The 19,225-nt window shown below is 34.5% G+C and overlaps 1 protein-coding gene across 2 annotated transcripts in view; it reads left to right on the plus strand.

Moving 5' to 3' along the window:
- The first annotated feature begins 8,182 nt into the window (after positions 1–8,182).
- LOC132095550 (RNA-binding motif, single-stranded-interacting protein 1-like) overlaps positions 8,183–19,225 on the plus strand; it is a 59,427-nt gene continuing 48,384 nt past the window's right edge. The window contains exon 1 of one of the 2 annotated variants that reach the window (XM_059500659.1): positions 8,183–8,428. In XM_059500659.1, the coding sequence (XP_059356642.1) occupies positions 8,360–8,428 (69 nt within the window). In that variant the 5' untranslated portion in view covers positions 8,183–8,359. Of the gene's footprint in view, positions 8,429–17,215; positions 17,339–19,225 lie in introns of those variants that run through there. The other variant, XM_059500660.1, reaches the window with a different exon arrangement.

The raw sequence follows: 19,225 nt of genomic DNA on the forward strand, positions 1-19,225 counted from the left end.
ATATATATATATATATATATATATATACAACCCGAATTCCGGAAAAGTTGGGACGTTTTTTAAATTTTAATAAAATGAAAACTAAAAGACTTTCAAATCACATGAGCCAATATTTTATTCACAATAGAACATAGATAACATAGCAAATGTTTAAACTGAGAAAGTTTACAATTTTATGCACAAAATGAGCACATTTCAATTTTGATTTCTGCTACAGGTCTCAAAATAGTTGGGACAGGGGCATGTTTACCATGGTGTAGCATCTCCTTTTCTTTTCAAAACAGTTTGAAGACGTCTGGGCATTGAGGCTATGAGTTGCTGGAGTTTTGCTGTTGGAATTTGGTCCCATTCTTGCCTTATATAGATTTCCAGCTGCTGAAGAGTTCGTGGTCGTCTTTGACGTATTTTTCGTTTAATGATGCGCCAAATGTTCTCTATAGGTGAAAGATCTGGACTGCAGGCAGGCCAGGTTAGCACCCGGACTCTTCTACGACGAAGCCATGCTGTTGTTATAGCTGCAGTATGTGGTTTTGCATTGTCCTGCTGAAATAAACAAGGCCTTCCCTGAAATAGACGTTGTTTGGAGGGAAGCTTATGTTGCTCTAAAACCTTTATATACCTTTCAGCATTCACAGAGCCTTCCAAAACATGCAAGCTGCCCATACCGTATGCACTTATGCACCCCCATACCATCAGAGATGCTGGCTTTTGAACTGAACGCTGATAACATGCTGGAAGGTCTCCCTCCTCTTTAGCCCGGAGGACACGGCGTCCGTGATTTCCAACAAGAATGTCAAATTTGGACTCGTCTGACCATAAAACACTATTCCACTTTGAAATAGTCCATTTTAAATGAGCCTTGGCCCACAGGACACGACGGCGCTTCTGGACCATGTTCACATATGGCTTCCTTTTTGCATGATAGAGCTTTAGTTGGCATCTGCTGATGGCACGGCGGATTGTGTTTACCGACAGTGGTTTCTGAAAGTATTCCTGGGCCCATTTAGTAATGTCATTGACACAATCATGCCGATGAGTGATGCAGTGTCGTCTGAGAGCCCGAAGACCACGGGATCCAATAAAGGTCTCCGGCCTTGTCCCTTACGCACAGAGATTTCTCCAGTTTCTCTGAATCTTTTGATGATGTTATGCACTGTAGATGATGAGATTTGCAAAGCCTTTGCAATTTGACGTTGAGGAACATTGTTTTTAAAGTTTTCCACAATTTTTTTACACAGTCTTTCACAGATTGGAGAGCCTCTGCTCATCTTTACTTCTGAGAGACTCTGCTTCTCTAAGACAAAGCTTTTATAGCTAATCATGTTACAGACCTGATATCAATTAACTTAATTAATCACTAGATGTTCTCCCAGCTTAATCTTTTCAAAACTGCTTGCTTTTTTAGCCATTTGTTGCCCCCGTGCCAACTTTTTTGAGACCTGTAGCAGGCATTAAATTTTAAATGAGCTAATTAAGTGGATAAAAGTGTAAAATTTCTCAGTTTAAACGTTTGCTACGTTATCTATGTTCTATTGTGAATAAAATATTGGCTCATGTGATTTGAAACTCCTTTAGTTTTCATTTTATTAAAATTTAAAAAACGTCCCAACTTTTCCGGAATTCGGGTTGTATATATATATATATATATTAGGGGTGTCACGATATACCGGTATTGGCGATAACCATGATATTCAAAGCAACAATTATAGATATCGTGTTAATTTAGTGTGTGATGATATACCGGTATTAGCAATAAACGCAATGTTTAAAATGAACAGTTCTCTTATGATAACACCACATGTAAATACTCCAGTGTCAGTACCTGGTAGAGCTCCCAGGTGGCAGTACTGTGCCTTAACGCTGACACTGTCACACAAGAAGAAGACGCAGCGCTCGCAGCTACTCAGAAGAGAGCAGGCGGCAAGGAAGTCGACCGGAAGTTGAAGTCGGCCGCGTGCCGCCATCTTGTAGCAGAACTTCACTTGCGTTAGCATTCCCATTGACTCCCATTCATTTTGGCGTCACTTTGACAGCGAATAACTTTACATCTGAGGCGTTTAAAGACTCCGTTTGTCCATTATTTATTTCTAAAGATACACGACAATGTATAAAGGGCTCCATTACCTTCTATGTTACATTATGGCCCCGTAGAAACAGTTTTTGTAAAAATAGGCTAACGATTGCGTCATAACGACTCGACTCTCTGTCGCATTACCGTACAGACAGGAGGAGAAGCTCGCAGGCAATTAACTTACTATGGTGTACTGGCGTTACATTTTAAAATACTATACAAAATAATTAATCAGAATACTTACTCCTTCTCACGCCAAGGAACTCCCCGCTCAAGCTCGCCGTCTCTGCAAGATTAACGATGGCAGTTTGCACGCACAGCCACTTAGAAGATTTACATCTGTCAGACAGGTTGCTGACGTCATCAAGCTTAGTTTGAGTCTGCGCGTCAGAAACAGAAGTGCTAAAAAACGCTAAAAATGGGCTTCACTTGTCTCAATTGAGTTCCAATGGTGTCGCTGTGTCCATTTCTTTTACTGTCTATGGAGGAGAGCCATGTTCATCAGAGTAAGTTGCCATTATTTTACTGGTCATAGAATGGGAAACGTTATATTAACCTGTTAACAGCAGTTTTCTGTGTTCATATATTTGATTAAATTATTTTAATAAGTAACACGTTTTCTTTACTCGTCTAGTTTTTGTATTTGCAATCAATACGGCCTGTGCGTAGTCACACTTTATTTCTTTGTTCAAATCTATTAACAGTTACACGATTAAAACTGATCTTGCTGCATTAAACTCTATAAATGTTAAGATGGTCGCAGTGCCATGCACTGAATGCCTCATCTGCTGTCATTCTTCATTTAGGTTCATTAGTTAACATTAGTTAATTACATTAGTTAACATATATAAATAACATTAATAATAAACAATATTTCCACAGCATTTATTAATCTCAGTTCATGTTAATTTCAGCATTTACTAATGAATTATTAAAATCGCAAGTTGAATGAACTTAGTTGAATAAACATGAATGCACTGTGAACTTACATGAACAATTACTTCAATTACATTACATTTTTATTAACATTAACAAAGATTAATAATTTGTTTAATGTATTGTTCGTTGTTCATTCATGTTAATACATTATTGTTAATAAATGACATCTTATTGTAAAGTGTTACCATTAATATTTATTCATCATACTGTTGAACTTGACAGTATTTTCGAATAACGAATGAAAAATCGAATAACGTGACAGCCCTAATATATATATTTGGTCTGTACTGTATATATACACACACATATATATATATATATATATATATATATATATGTGTGTGTATATATACAGTACAGACCAAAAGTTTGGACACACCTTCTCATTCAAAGAGTTTTCTTTATTTTCATGACTATGAAAATTGTAGAGTCACACTGAAGGCATCGAGGGCTATTTGACCAAGAAGGAGAGTGATGGGGTGCTGCGGCAGATGACCTGGCCTCCACAGTCACCGGACCTGAACCCAATCGAGATGGTTTAGGGGTGAGCTGGACCGCAGACAGAAGGCAAAAGGGCCAACAAGTGCTAAGCATCTCTCGGGGAACTCCTTCAAGACTGTTGGAAGACCATTTCAGGTGACTACCTCTTGAAGCTCATCAAGAGAATGCCAAGAGTGTGCAAAGCAGTAATCAAAGCAAAAGGTGGCTGCTTTGAAGAACCTACAATATGACATATTTTCAGTTTTTTCACACTTTTTTGTTATGTATATAATTCCATATATAATTTGAATATAATAATATTATATTCTATATAATATAATATAATAATTATAATATTGAATCTACAATTTTCATAGTCATGAAAACTCTTTGAATGAGAAGGTGTGTCCAAACTTTTGGTCTGAACTGTATATATATATATATATATATATATATATATATATATATATATATATATATATATATATATATATATATATATATATATATATATATATATATATATACACACACACACACACACATATAGAAACACAATTATTTGTTCAGCTGATGTTTTATGTCCACAGTGAATTAATGTCCAGGGTTTTCATGGCTGGAAATTACCATTTTGAAGTGCACTGATATATAACGCAACACAATGGGAAACATACTAATGCAACCAAGGCTACTCAGAAAATCTTTGGTACTTTTTGCAGGTATTTTCCCCCATTGTTCTTCTGCTTAGGGATTTAAAAAACATCAGTAGTTTTGTCATGAACCAAAACAATCAGATCTGAGATAAATCATATTTGATTTGAAGCAAAATATATATGAAAAGGCATTAAAAAGTCTTTTGCATTTAAATTATATGATGAATGAATGCAGTGTGGCTTTGGCACTGAATTTTCATGTTGGTGCATACACACACACATACACACACACACGCAAATCTCCTCACAGTTAAACCTTTTTTTTTAACAAATATACAAAAATATTTTTGTTATAGTGAAACTTGAGCAGTCAGTGCTTTCTTCTGAGATTTTCCCTATACGGTCATTTCCTGTCACACGAATGTGTCACAGATTCTTAAATCAACTGTGTCCTGTGTCATTGTCATTGTTGTCCAAAGATGTTGCTGATGTTTTCTAAACTTCCTGGGGGTGTGGCCTATGGAGTGGGTCGACCAATGAGCTTGCACCATCACAAAGGTCACAAAGTTGATGGACAAGAGAGAAAAACAAGCTGAAGAATGAGAGCTCCGCAAAAAGCCATGACGACACAAAGCACAGGTCAGCAGAATGAATGTCCTCAGAAACACATGCATTCACTGAGCCGTTTCTTCATGTGAACCTTGACACTTAATATGTTCCTGCATTTGCCCCCAAACCAAGGGAGATTTAGATACGGTGTCCATAAACAGGAAGAAAATCACTAACAAGATCAGCAGTGACAGTAACTGAAGACCAAACCGAGATGTTTGCACAACTTCAGCTGAGAAAAAACGCCCTAGTGATGTCACGTCTCAAAAATGATCTGTGTTCAGATCAAAAGTAATTTCTCATTCAGTTTTTCCACTACCAACTCATCTTTTATATATATTTTACGTCTATATTGTATGACAACAGTTATTTCATATGGGTCTATTTTGGTATTTTTTAAACATAAAGAAGAAAGCCATCAAGTCAGCAACTATTAAATGTGTTTAAACATATATTTAGATGTGCTTTTATTCATTTAGTTCAGTGGCCCACAGCTGATTTTACTTTGGACATTATGTGGTGGAACCAACGAGCTACAAAAATAGTTTATTATACAACAACAACAAAAAAGTCCTTCAAAATTATAACATTAGGCTATATTTATAATTACCACAAACTGCAAAGCCCCTACACCATTCAAAATTACCAATGACATGAGCTGAATTATTTAATATGATGCAGTTTTTTTGTATGGTTTTAATATGCCTGTTGGTTGTGTTCATCTGATCCATTTATTTCGAAGTCCTTGTTTCAGGACCATGTGATATCTTTGTTCCCTGACTGTGTCCAGATGTCTAGCATATTCACACCCATGTGATTGTGTTTGTTATGCTGTTTATTTGGTGAATTTTGGGGTTTCCTTTTGCTGTGCATCTCATTTGCTTTGAATTAAATAAAATGTTGATAAAAAATAAAAAAAGATTTAAGGCCTTAGAATATAGAAGCATGTTTCTGACACAAGATTATTGCAGTTATTTTTTTATTGTAATTTTTGACTTTTTTTCTTGCAATGTTGAGATATGAAGTCATACATGTGAGATATAAAGTAATTCCGAGAAAAAAAAGATTGCAATATATAAACTCGTATAAGATGTATAAGAAATATAAAAGTATAAAAAATGTGTAAGAGTTAAAAAATTATAAATAAGATAAAAAAAAAATTATTTAAATTCTAAGTTTGCATTTTTACTGAATTAAATTCTGTTTACACTTTGTTTGTTTGTTTGTTTTTGTTTCTGCCATGGAATAAAAAATGTAAATGGTATTTATCACACAGTGCTTACTTTTCTCTTGCAATTTTGAGATATAAAGTCACAAATTCTAAATTTAAAGTCAGAATTGAGAGATATAGAAAAGAACGTCAACAAATAAACTCAGAATTCTAACTTTTTTCTCACAATTCTGAGTTTGCATCTAGAAAATAGTTTTTTGTTTCATGCAAAAAAAAACATAAGGGGTAATTGTGACTTTTTTGAGTTCAAATCTCACAATTCTTACTTTAGAACTTGCATTTTTTATTTACTGTATTGTATAGAAATATATCTCAGAATTGTGAGAAAAACATTTGCAAATACCTTTTTATTTTTTTATATTGTGGCAGTAAAAGGCTTCAATGTTTAACTCTACTCACCTGAACTGTTACACCAAACACTTTGCCATGTATTGTATTAGCATTATCAAAGATGGTCTATACACTTATGAATGGAGAAATTGTCCCTTTACAAATAAAAAAAAACCCTGCATATTAGCTGGACCCAGCTGATAAATACAGATTTTTGGGTTATCTGAATTTAACAGTAAACACAATATACATATAACACCATGAGTTTGAACTGGCCTTCAAGCAGCTTTCCACAATCCAATCCAAAATGGACAAGATTAACATTTATCTTGTTAGATGTTCTGTGTCACTCAGAAATTACTAACAATTTGTTGTCGAACAAAGGATATATACATCTCACTGCAATAAATGAGTGTATGTGTGTGTTCTATCTTAATGACGAGTGTTTCTATGATAAATGACTGCATCAGGCGCTCCATCTGGATGCTGGTATCAGGATAGAAGAACAGCAGCAGGACAAGAACAAAAAAAATCTCAAGGTGACCTAAACAGGCCTTTCCCACGCCATCACATCTTATTTTGTGATTACTGTGCATTCAACAAAAACATGCATGCAATAGCAAGAGCTACAGATGAAGAGCTACTCTGAACTGGTTTCATGCATTTCAAATAAGTATAACAGAAGTTTGCAACAATTGTTTGAACTTTGAAGTCCCATTTTTTTGCACAATGTGCATCAGACAAGTTTGTAGGAGTGCTGTCTGAGACTAAATGCAATGCAATTGAGACAATGGTCACATGTAAACTTGGAAAGGGGCAGCTATTCATTGAAACATTCAATTTCAGTTGCATAATGTGCCTGATTACATGACTATAGCTTTAGTCATCTTTTTCGCTTCTCTTTATCTCTGTCGTCTAGATTAAGGGGGTTCACTAGCTCATTGCTTTTTACAGCAGGCTTTGGTCCAACCCTTCTTCGAAGGGTGCTCAGACATGTGTGATGCTTCCTGTCTCCTGAAGCTGAACAGGAAGCATCACTCACATGAGCATCTGGCCGGACTCAAAAATAGAGGCCTGCAGAAATGTTGCGAAAGCTGCATGTAACCCTCAGAGTTTCATTCACTGGCATTCAAAACCAGCCATGCTTCTAAAATGAAGTCAATCTTGAAAAAACTTGATGTCAATTAAAGTCAGTATTTAATAAAGATGATGGCAAAAATCTCTAGCTTTATATATTGTATAACAAAGGCTTTATTCGTGGAATTTTACAACAACAATAAAAAAAACTATTAAATAGGCCAACATACATACATTTTATCAAGATTTAGAAACATGATTGCCCGATTCTGAACGTTAGTCAGATATTTGGCTACATGATTGATATTACACTCTTATTATGATCCGAATATATCTGTGTTTGCTTTAAAGGTTAACATTGTGACAATGTACCCCATATGTTGTGAAAAGAACTGTATTGTCAGTAAAACTGAAAATACTCAAAAGTAGTTACACTTTTAAGGTTTGTCATGGGGAATATTTCCTGCCATAAAAAAATAAAATAAAAAATGTGACAACTTGCCCCATACTTGGCTCATAAACAAAATGAGCAGGGTCATATAATGCTGACAAGCGGTTTCAAAATTATAATCTATACATTCTAATGTCTCGTCTAAACAAAACAATATGTGCACTATTAATTCAAACCCTTAGTAGGCTAACAACTTTTTTTGCATTGCTTTTTTTACTATATACTGCAAGTTTAAAGGCACTGAAACATTTCTCACAGACTCTGATGAATTCTTAGCCACTGCTTTAGATGCACGGTGTTTGGTTGCTGTTTATTAGTCTGTGTGGCAGACTTTCGAGCAGAGTTTGTGTGCACCAGAGGGTGGCTGCTCTGCTCTGTTTTGCTCCTCCTCTCCTCTCCTCTCCTCTCCTCTTCAGTCCCAGCGTTTGGACGTCGACATCAGCGCTCGGTGTTGGTTTTTCTCCGGGTTTCTGGTCTGACAGAAGTGACATTCGCGTCTTAATTTACCGATAATCTTCATGGGCAAGGTGTGGAGGCAGATGTACCCCCAATACACCTACTATTACCCCCCTTACCTGCAAGCCAAGGTACGAAAATCAGTTTCACCTCATGTTTGATATCGCGTTTGTAAACCCGACTGCCGTGTGTGTCATGTTTTATCGGATAGCCTACTGTGCGGTATTTTAGGGAATCGGTCGATGTCGCAAGCTACTCAGTCAGCGCTGCTGTAACGTTAACTTTGTAGCATTAGGCTACTTGAGGGGATTCTCGGGCGGACATTTTAAATCGTTTTTTAAATCAGTCAAATCCACATGTAACCTAATCGTCACTGCTTTATATACAGTTCTGGTTTAAACTCGTTGTGTTCGTCGTTTATTTTGGCGTTATTGAATGTTTTGCTGGTTTTCTTGGCCAGTGAATTCCTGTGACATGACATCGCGCGCTGTCTGAACTCAATCGCAGTTAACTCTAGTGTTGTTGTGGTCGATTCTAATGTGAACTTGTTCATTTATCATACTAGTTTATACACTTTTGAATTTGTATTTATATATATATGTATTTCAAAATAATATTGGTTTAATTGTAAGGAGACAGGTTAATTTGTTTGTTTACACAGTCAAGTGGTTGACCGATATGACCGATATAGTATGTTAGCTAATGCCGATTTTACAATTAGCCTACAGAAATCGAAATTGTTTATTAAACGAACGCTTACTATTATATGTACTAAAAATAGAATATAAATAACTTCTTATTTATATATTTTTTGGAACATGGCTGATATATTATAGCTAATTAAAATTAGCTAATCGTGGCCAGTGAAATAAAATCTTATTATAAAAATATATTGGATTGTTGAATTAATATTACTTATTAAAGAAAAACTTTTTGACACCATATCTCTCTCTCAAATAGAAAAACAAAACTGAAAATGTTTTTATCCATTGACATGGCTATTGTTAGATGTTGTTGAAACTGAAACTTTCTTCAGCTACTTCAGTCAAGTCAATAAATACCAGTCATCGGGTGATAATCTTTTATCGATGGCGAAATATTAGCTGATTGATTGCTCTAGATCTTCTATATTGTTTTAAATGGTGTATTTAGTGCAATCAGATAAATATTTTGACATTTTAGTGCATTCAGCTAAAAACCATGCCTATAGTCAGATGCTTGGCCAAATCATTCAAATATCATACAACATTTTGTGTATATTTCCTCATTTACTCCACCCCATTAGCATCTTTCATTAAAAATGATATTGGTTGACCTGTAATTTTCTGATTTTTTCCTCCAATGTTTTTAATATGCTAAATTAGACATGCAGTTTTCACACTGCTTAATTTCAGTTGTGTTAAAAGGCTGTTTAAAAGAAGAACATAAGAATTGGCATGAAATATGGACTGTAGATACTGTATGATGTTAATCGGGTTTCACAAAGCTTTATGAAAGAAGCCTATTGATTTAAGGAAACATAAATCTTAAATGTTTTTGTCAGTCAAAGCTTTGCGTGTCACGGTTAATGCAATTGCTACAACTGTTTTGTCTTATTAATATGGATGTGGATGAAAGTTCTGCTGACATAATACGAGTGTCCGATGAGTATGAGATTTTGGACGTTTTATGCATTTGAATGCCCTCGTCTCCTGCAAGGCCTCATATTTCACTCTTATCAATGTCAGTGTGTCAACCCATCTTAATCTGATGTAGGCCTAATTATAAGGAAAACATTGAAGACCAGACTTGAGTAAAGTTTGATCATTGAGAATTTGTTGGATAGTAAAAAGTGGATTTTACTTTCTTTTTTTTTTTAATCAGTCAAAATAAAATTATGTTAGTTAATGTTTAAAAAAACAAATTAAGGCGGTACTAAACAAATTGAACAGTAATAAAAAAAATTTTTTTTTGATTCAGTGGCATAGCAAACTACATTTTGATATAGCTTTTCTTTATATTTTTGTTATTGGTTTTCATTGTATTTAAATATTCAAATATAAACACAGTATTTATTCTTACCCCCATATGCACTGATGAATCATGTACAGTAAGAGCTGTAAGTAAATAGGAAGTGTAGTATAGAAAGATATCAGTCTTTTTACTGTGAAAGAGAGTCAAGGAAGATTGAGGTTGCACAGGAGATGCTATGAAGCTTTGAATTGTTGTATAGCATGTTGACTTTATGTGGGGCCAGCAGTATGTACAGTACATAAGCATCCTAAACCAAACACTGAAATATACTTACAGCTATACAAGACAGAGTCCATAAATGCTCCATAAACTCCATAGTCAAGTGGCCAGAATAAATAAACCACATTTTTAGTCCACACCAATTATCTTCCATCATCTCTTATTTTTGTAATTAGGATTTCAATTCTGGTTCAGAAAGTTTCCAGTGTCTGTATTTTTTTTGCTATTTTTGGGCACATGCCCTTGTAGGAGCTTGGAAGAAGTTGAGATGCTTTTGTAAGATAAGCTTTGACAGGGAAGGGAGGATCGGCCTTTTTTATTATTACAACAGCTTGATTTCTTTCAAGGCTGGAAGCCAACAGCTTTTGTCTTCATTTGAGAGGAGGAGAGGTAGTAGAACACATTTATATGGCTCTCTACTCCACTGTTTACAGCATAATGTACAGCTTAAGCTACAAACTCATCATATGCATTGAGTTTGAGCAGATTTGATTGTGATTAACTATCTATCAAAAGGTTCAATCTCTCAAAACCTGTCGAAAACACACATTTCACACTATCATATTTTGCATGTAATGAAGCATGCTTTAGGACTATTAGGGTTTTTGCATTATGACATTATTATCATGCATATGTAATTATGCTTGCTTACCATAATGCATAGCAGCATTTTTAGTTTTCAATTTATGTTGATTTAAATAAAAAATAGTGTATTACAGCCATTTATAGGAATTTTTAGATTACATTAAATTTAATGTTATTGTCGTTGAACAAATGTCAGAAAATAGTGGTATATGCAAATGGAAATATAATTAACTGACGTGTCAAAAGGGTCAAAACCGGTCAAAAACGTTCCCGTCATACTGTGATTTACACTATTATATTTTGTTTATAGAATTTTTTTTTTTTTAGGTGACATTAAATTCAATTTAACTGTCATTGAGCAAATGCCAGTGAATATTGATTTTGAAAGTTTAGATGGAAGTATATTTAATTGAGTGTCAAAACCTGTTAAAATCATCTTATCACATTATATTATGTTTATAGAAAATGGAGCATGTTTTTAAGAACCATTAATGTTTTTGCATTATGAAATTATTTTTAAGCACATTCCTTGCCAAATTATGCTTACTGTAATGCATAAGTAAATGCATTTACTTTGACTGAAAAGTTTTTGTGTAAAAGCCATTTATTGTCATTTTTAGATTGCATTAAATTCAATTTATTGTCATTAAACAAATTATAGTGCATAAGGGTTTAGAAAAGTATATGAAAATGTAAATATAATCTGGGAAGTGCAGAATAATAAATTCGGCAATAGTGTGCAAATTGTGCACAGTCAGTGCAAAACAGTTTTTAGCAACAGTATAAATGTAAATACAAAAAAATCAAATGTATAATCAGTTGCATTATGGCTCTGAGAAATGTGGGTGAATTTTGCAATAATGTGCAACTAATATAAATGTAGTAAAATAAGCTTAATTTTCATTATGCAAAATAAACTTCCTTTTTTCTCAGCATTTTGATGTTAAACCTGAACGTATTTTTGTGAGATTGCGGTATGCATTTTCTTGAGAATGCATGAAATGGACTGGGAATTATGTAGCTCTTTGAGAAGCAACTGAACTGTAACAATTTATTCATGTTAAATTTACGTGCTGTTGCATTATCACCAGTGTTCAAAAATGCATTGTTAATAACATGAGTAATATTTAAAAAGCACCAGTTTTTCATCCGTGTAGGTGGGCTGGCTGTGTTAACATGAGCCTGTGATCGAGGGGTGGGTTTTAGCACATTAACTGCCATTGGACATTACACACAGAGCCTGCAAACAAAGCCATTGTGAAGGGCCTATACAATGTTTACAATAAAGTCTGAAGAGTTGCCTGGCAGCAGAATGTACACAATTAACCAGCGCCGCGGCGGCCTCATTATATGCGTGCCGAGCTGAAAGAATTCCAATTGTTCTCCTATGATAGCCATTCTGGGAACTTTTTGACATGAGGAAAATGAGGGACCGGCTCACAATATTACCCACCGCGGCGGTGAAGCACTCTGCCAAGGGCCTGTCTCACAAAACACAGACGGAGAGCTGGAAAAGCCCTTCAGCTCAACTGACAAGGTCAATGAGAGCCACACAGACGCGTCTGGTATTAATAGACCTGCTTTGTTAGTTTGTGTAAACGGGCAATTCAGTAAATGTGTAAGTAAATATGTGAAGACCGAATGGGGTAAAAATAGTGGACTGTGGGATGACGCTATATAGTGAAATCTGACAGCCGGTTGAGTTTCTGCTATAGCGGAAGTTATTTGTGTGTGGGTATCAATGCACAGGATGATTTTATGCCATGTGGGGATGATGATGAAACGTGATGCAACAATACAGAGCATTAAACGTTAAAGGGTGATTGCATTGAAGCTTTATTACTGTAAACATTTTGTTTTGATCATTACATGAGGCTCATTCAATCAGAATTTATAGGCCCATCTTGGTTTCATGATATGTGACCCTGCAACACAAAAGCAGTCTTAAGTCTCTGGGGAACATTTGTAGCAATAGCCAGAAATACATTGTAGGGGTCAAAATGATCAGTTTTCTTTTATGCCAAAAATCATTAGGATATTAAGTAAAGATGATGTTCCTTGAAGATATTTTGTAAATTTCCTACCGTAAATATATCAAAACTTCATTTTTGATTAGTAATATGCATTGCTAAGAACAACTTTAAAGGTGATTTAAAGGTGGCCACATATTGTCCGATCCTAACAAACCATACATCAATGGAAAGCTGTCTTTCATAAGGCTGTTTTTGTGGTCCAGAATCACATATTAGCTTGAATGTTTTTCAATCAAGTGTTTCATAATGTCAAACCTTTGTGCGATATTTTTTTCAAGTATTAAGTATTTAATTTCATTATCTGAAAAAAAACACTTTTTAGTTTTAATGTATTTATTCGTTTTATTGTTTATTTATTTAACTTTTTTAAAATGATGTGAAGCTGTTGTTGCACAAATATCAAAACTGTCATTCATTTATCATCAATAATCTGTTTTTATTATTATTATTTTTTTTTTTGGTACATTTAAAGAAGTATTTAATACACGGTATTATCCATATATGTACACTAGTGCCAGTCAAAAGTTTGGGATCAGTAAGAATTGTAATGTTTTTTAGAGAAGTCTCTTTTGCTCATCAAGGCTGCATTTATTGGATCGAATATACAGAAAAAAAACAGTAATCTTGCACAATGTTATTACAATATAAAAAAACGTTTTCTATTTTAATATCTTTTAAAATATAATTTATTTCTGTGATGCAAAGCTGAATTTCCATCAGCCATTAGCAGTGTCACTTGATTCTTAAGAAATCATTTTAATATGCTGATTTATTATCAGTGCTGGCAACAGTTGTACTGCCAAATATTTTTTGAGGATTCTTTGATTAATAAAAAGTTAAATATATATATATATATATATAAAACGTAATGTATTCAAAATATAAATCTTTTAACAATATAAATCTTTGCTATCACTTCTTAACAATTTAACACATCCTTGCTGAATAAAAGTTTTAATTTCTTTCAAAAAAGATCTTTTTGAACTGTAGTGTAAATGAGAATCCTGAAAAAATATTCAGAGGTTCCAAAAAAATATTAATCAGCATATCAGTTTCCAGCACTGATAATAAATCAGAATATAAGAATGATTTCTGAAGGATCACGTGACAATGAAGACTGGCGTAATGATGCTGATAATACAGCTTTGCATCACAAGAATAAATTTGATTTTAATGTATATTAAAATAGAAAAACTTTATTTTACATAATAATATTTCACAATATTGCATTTCTTTTCCTGTATTTTTTACAAAATAAATGCAGCCTTGATGAACAAAAGAAACTCCTGTAATAAATATAAACAATTGTTCTGATCACAAACTTTTGACCGATAGTTTGTTTGTGTGTGTGTGTATATATATATATATATATGTATATGTATATATATGTACATGTATATATATATATATGTTTATATATATATACATAAATTTGATTTTAATTTGAAAATCACTGTTTATTGTTTGTATCTTTACTCTATTGTATTTATGTGTGCTGCTGCTTGTAATTGGATAAATATTCTTCTTCTTTTTTTTATTAGAAAGTATAGTTTTTCCATAAACATAGCACATACCGAACTGTACCGAAAACCGTGACTTTAAACCGTGAAACAAACCAAACCGTGAAAAAGTTGAACCGTGCCACCCCTAATATATATGTATATATTTATGGATTCATTATCAGAGTTTATGAAAGCATCACAACTGACATGTCACACTCCCTCAGTGTTTCCCTCAGAGCAATTTACATTTATTTTCTGCAAATAACCAGTTTACATATGAATAATTCACAGGACTGCTGGAATATTAATGCTGTGATTTTCAGGTTTTGATCCCAAAAATCTTCATAATCATCATCTTGTAATTTTTCAATCTCCAGATGTACTTTGGAGAAATATCTTGTGTGTTGTGCTCATTTTAAAATTACATGTGTGGGATGCGGGAGCGAAATCCTGCTTTGTGTCATGCAAATACACAAATCATATTACAATCATGAATTTTGGAGGATCTCATTTGGCTGAATCTCTCTCAGAGCCCCATTCCAATTCCAATTTAGACACAATCATACACTAAAGACTGCAACCTAACAAACTGGATGCATTCGGCATATTTGAATAAAACTAGATCACTCCTGTTATCATCAGAGATGTCTCAGCATGCCGTGTTATGGTTTTTGCAAATAAATTACAAATATACATTCTAAGCATTCTGATCTTCTGGAATATTTATTCAAATCAGTCATTCTTAATGACACTGAATTCATCCTAAAATCCACAAATTTTAATAACATATAACATATTGAAGCCTTGCATTACATATGCATGATATTGTTAACCTTCTCTCTATATATATCATAAAAAATGATTATTTTACTATTATTTAAGCATGCATACAGCACAAGATACGTCATCCCACAATGCAATGCCCTCAACCTTTCATTTCTAATGTGATGTAAATGAACTCGAAGTAAATGCAGCCATGATTTTAACATCAATTTTCATGACTCAGTATTTGCTTGAACTGCAAACTGAGTGTTTTCTCAGGAAAAGCAAGAACTAATAAATCTGTGTACCTCAAAGAGAGAGGTCACCCTAAAAAGAAAATAAGAGGGAGAGTAAATGACAGAATTATCCCTTTAAATTAGGGCTGGGCGATATATCGAATATTAGGGATAATATCGGAATAATTTTGACGACGATGTACAATTTGAATATATCGGGAATATCGAATATTTTAAATTCAAGCATACTTTCCCAAAAGAACGCGCCGAATGTCCAAAAAAGGAACCTGTAACTGCTGACTGCTCTACGCCCCTCTACTACGAGAGCTTTAATGATAGCGGTTGCCAGATAACAAGAGTTTAAATCTCCGAATCAGAGCTCCACTGTTACAAGGATACATTTTCTTCCCGGTGTTTGCTTATTTTAAACAATCTGGCAACCATGCGCACGTGCTCACTCCTCATTGCGGAAGACGATAATCTGAAAACACTAACAAACTGGAATTGAGCGATCTAATGAAAGCGTCGTTCAGCCGGTCTGTGTTCTGTCGTGAGATCTCAACTGTATTGTTTGCATTTGTGATCGCAAAATAAATGCACTTACTCGACCGCTGATGTTTGAATAGAGAAACATAGGCTATGGCCATTTGGAATTACTATTGGGGAATTTCACTGATATGTTTACCAGTTTCCATAATATAGACAGAGAGGATGCAAAAGTCTTTGGTATTCATTTATATATATTTATATATAAGAAATAGCTATGTGCATCAGCAACTAGCTCCCCATCTAAGAGGGTTTTTAGTGTCAGTAGGAACAGTTTCATGCCACAGAGCTTCTCTTAAAACCACAGTCAGTTGACAGACTTGTGTTCTTAGCTTAAAAACTTGTTAAAAAATTAAAATAAAATACTTATCCCAGTTGCATAGTTTAAATTGTGAATTGCATGCACTAAAAAGTTGACAGAATGCACTTTCTGTAACTGTTACTTAATTTGCACTGCTTCAGTTACATATAGGCCTACATGTATTCATTTAATAAAAAGCAGTAAGTGATCTCTTGGTCTAGATTTTTTAACTGCTTAAATTAGCTGTTTAATCTAAATGTTTTTTTTTTAATGGGCAAAAGAAAATCATGTTTTATTTTTTATTATTTAAATGCAAATGCAAACATATCGAGATATATATCGAATATCGTAAAAAATTTGACAATATCGAGATATAATTTTTTTTTGTATATCGCCCAGCCCTACTTTAAATGCAATACAAGTCGCTTTGCATTAAAGCATCTCCATAATGCATAAACCTAAATGTATTTTTCTATATAAAAAATAGGCCCATCAAGGCTATGCATCGTGATGAGCTTATGAGACATAAACATTTAGCATTGCATAATGCACTATTTTTGAAACGCCGTTGGCAGTATACAGTGCATACTGTGCAGTAAGTTCAGTAAGTAGTAAGCTAGTGTTTCATTCCCAGCAGCCCTGCACACATCCAAACTCTCTCTCTTTCTCTCTCACTGACTATCCGTGTGAAACGGGCGTCTTCCTGTGCGACAGACGCATGCACACATGTAAACACGCTGCTTTCGCAGTGACAAACTTGAAGCTGTCACTGTTGATGACTACAATGTGGCCCCCGTCTAGAAGATGTGGCCCTCGATTCGAGCCACACGACAGAGGCAGGAAGGTACGTAGGACGGCACTGTTTCAACAGCGTGCAAATCGCAACATTTTATTTACACAGAGCTAATGGACCAAGACCGAACAATATAGGAAGTGACAGGCTGAAATGTTTCTCCATTATGGTGGAAGGCAAGGGAGAATGTGTCGAATGTGGTCTGAACAAGTTGCACGCTCGCTTTAACGTCGCTCTTGAGAGTTGCATTGGAGTTCAAAAGCTTCTCGTTTAGCAGTTCAGTACGAAGAGAGACAGCGTGCATGTGTGTAAGTGTGCATGGATTTATGCACATGTGTACTGCTCACATGTTGTCAGGTAGGAGTGTGATATACAGTCGCTCTGATCGCCTGCTGTGGGGGAGGCGAACGCTTTCCTCTTCATTTGTTTTCTCTGCACATTCAGCATGGACAGCTGTACCGTGTCAAGCAGGGCTACTTTATGGCTGATTTGTGGGTTGCTTTCCTGTAAGTTTAAAACTCCTCTAGACTTTGTTAAACATCCTTGCTATTATAAACCAGTAGTTCTTAACTGGTTTTGCTTCTGGACTCTGATGTTTATCATGCAATGTCAACAAAAATGTCCTGAAATTGACCTAATTTATATTTTGCATGCTATTCCGAAAGGATAAATATTTGTATGGGTACTTTACAAGTATATCCTACTTCATGTGCAGTACACTCATGTAAAGCAAGATATACTATTGTGTATATAGCACATCTCAGCTGCGTGATGGTTTATATCATCACAAATGTAACTGTTATCACTATGAAACCCCGTTTCCACTACAGAATTAAAATAAATGCGTAATTGCAACATTTTAGCAATTCTGAGAAAAACATATAATATTGGAATAAAAACATAAAACTTAGAATCGCAAGAAAAAATCGCTTATAAATCTGTTTATATCTCGTTGACTGTTTTATTTCAGAATTATTTTCTCCTTTCAAAATTGCGAGAAACAAAGTCTTAATTGTGAGATAAAGTTGCAATTACCTTTTTATTTTTTTATGTCTTCCATATATCATCCAGATCTTTATATAAAGTTGGATTTATAAGTCCCAACTATTTCTGCATACAGTATTTCTCCGTAATTTCTCCAACTCTAATCTGCTAAACGCACCTATAGGGCATGAAGATATTAATATATAATAAACATAAAAGTCTGGATTGTCTGTAAAGCTGCTTTGAAACAATGTGTATTGTTAAAAGCACTGTACAGATAAATTTGACTCGACTTCCCCATTTATTTCAGCTCTTGATGCACACTTTTTTTTACGATGCAGACGGTTCCTGGCCAATTAAATAAAAATTCCTCCCTTCGTTTTTTTTCCATTCGATAATGTCAATTATGTTTTTCTTTTCTTGAATTTGCTGAAAATGGCAAATTGGTATAGTAAGAAATCTCCTGCTAAGAGTGTAAATGTCTGAAGTTAAAGGCTAATGAATGAAAGATAAGAGTTGTTTTAGTTAAGTCTGTGTTCAATATTTTGCATTTTAAGTCAATATTCTTGACAGGGCGTTTCTAAATATCTCTGCATGTTGTGCCAGGCTTTCTGTGAACTCACTCTCACTTTCTATCTTTCTGTCTTTTGGGATGACCGTGCTAGACTATGGTCCCGTTTCAAATGGCTCCCTCTCACAGTCCTCTTCCCAGTTTTTAGGTAAAAGTCAACTGTGAAGTTTGAACTGGCTCATAGTGGTTGCAAACGAAAAGATGTGCCATTTTGGACCAGGCATGTATGTGCCATTAACTTGAATTTGTAAGCATGTGAAAATATATAATTGCATTTATTTTCAAGAAACCATTTGTGTGTGTGTGTGTGTGTGTGTGTATATGCATGCATTTATATTATGTTATCTTATTTGCTCTCTCTTTTGTTGCCTTCTCATTTAATT

The sequence above is a fragment of the Carassius carassius genome, chromosome 19 (assembly GCF_963082965.1).
Source record: "Carassius carassius chromosome 19, fCarCar2.1, whole genome shotgun sequence".
In the NCBI taxonomy this organism is placed as follows: Eukaryota; Metazoa; Chordata; class Actinopteri; order Cypriniformes; family Cyprinidae; genus Carassius; species Carassius carassius.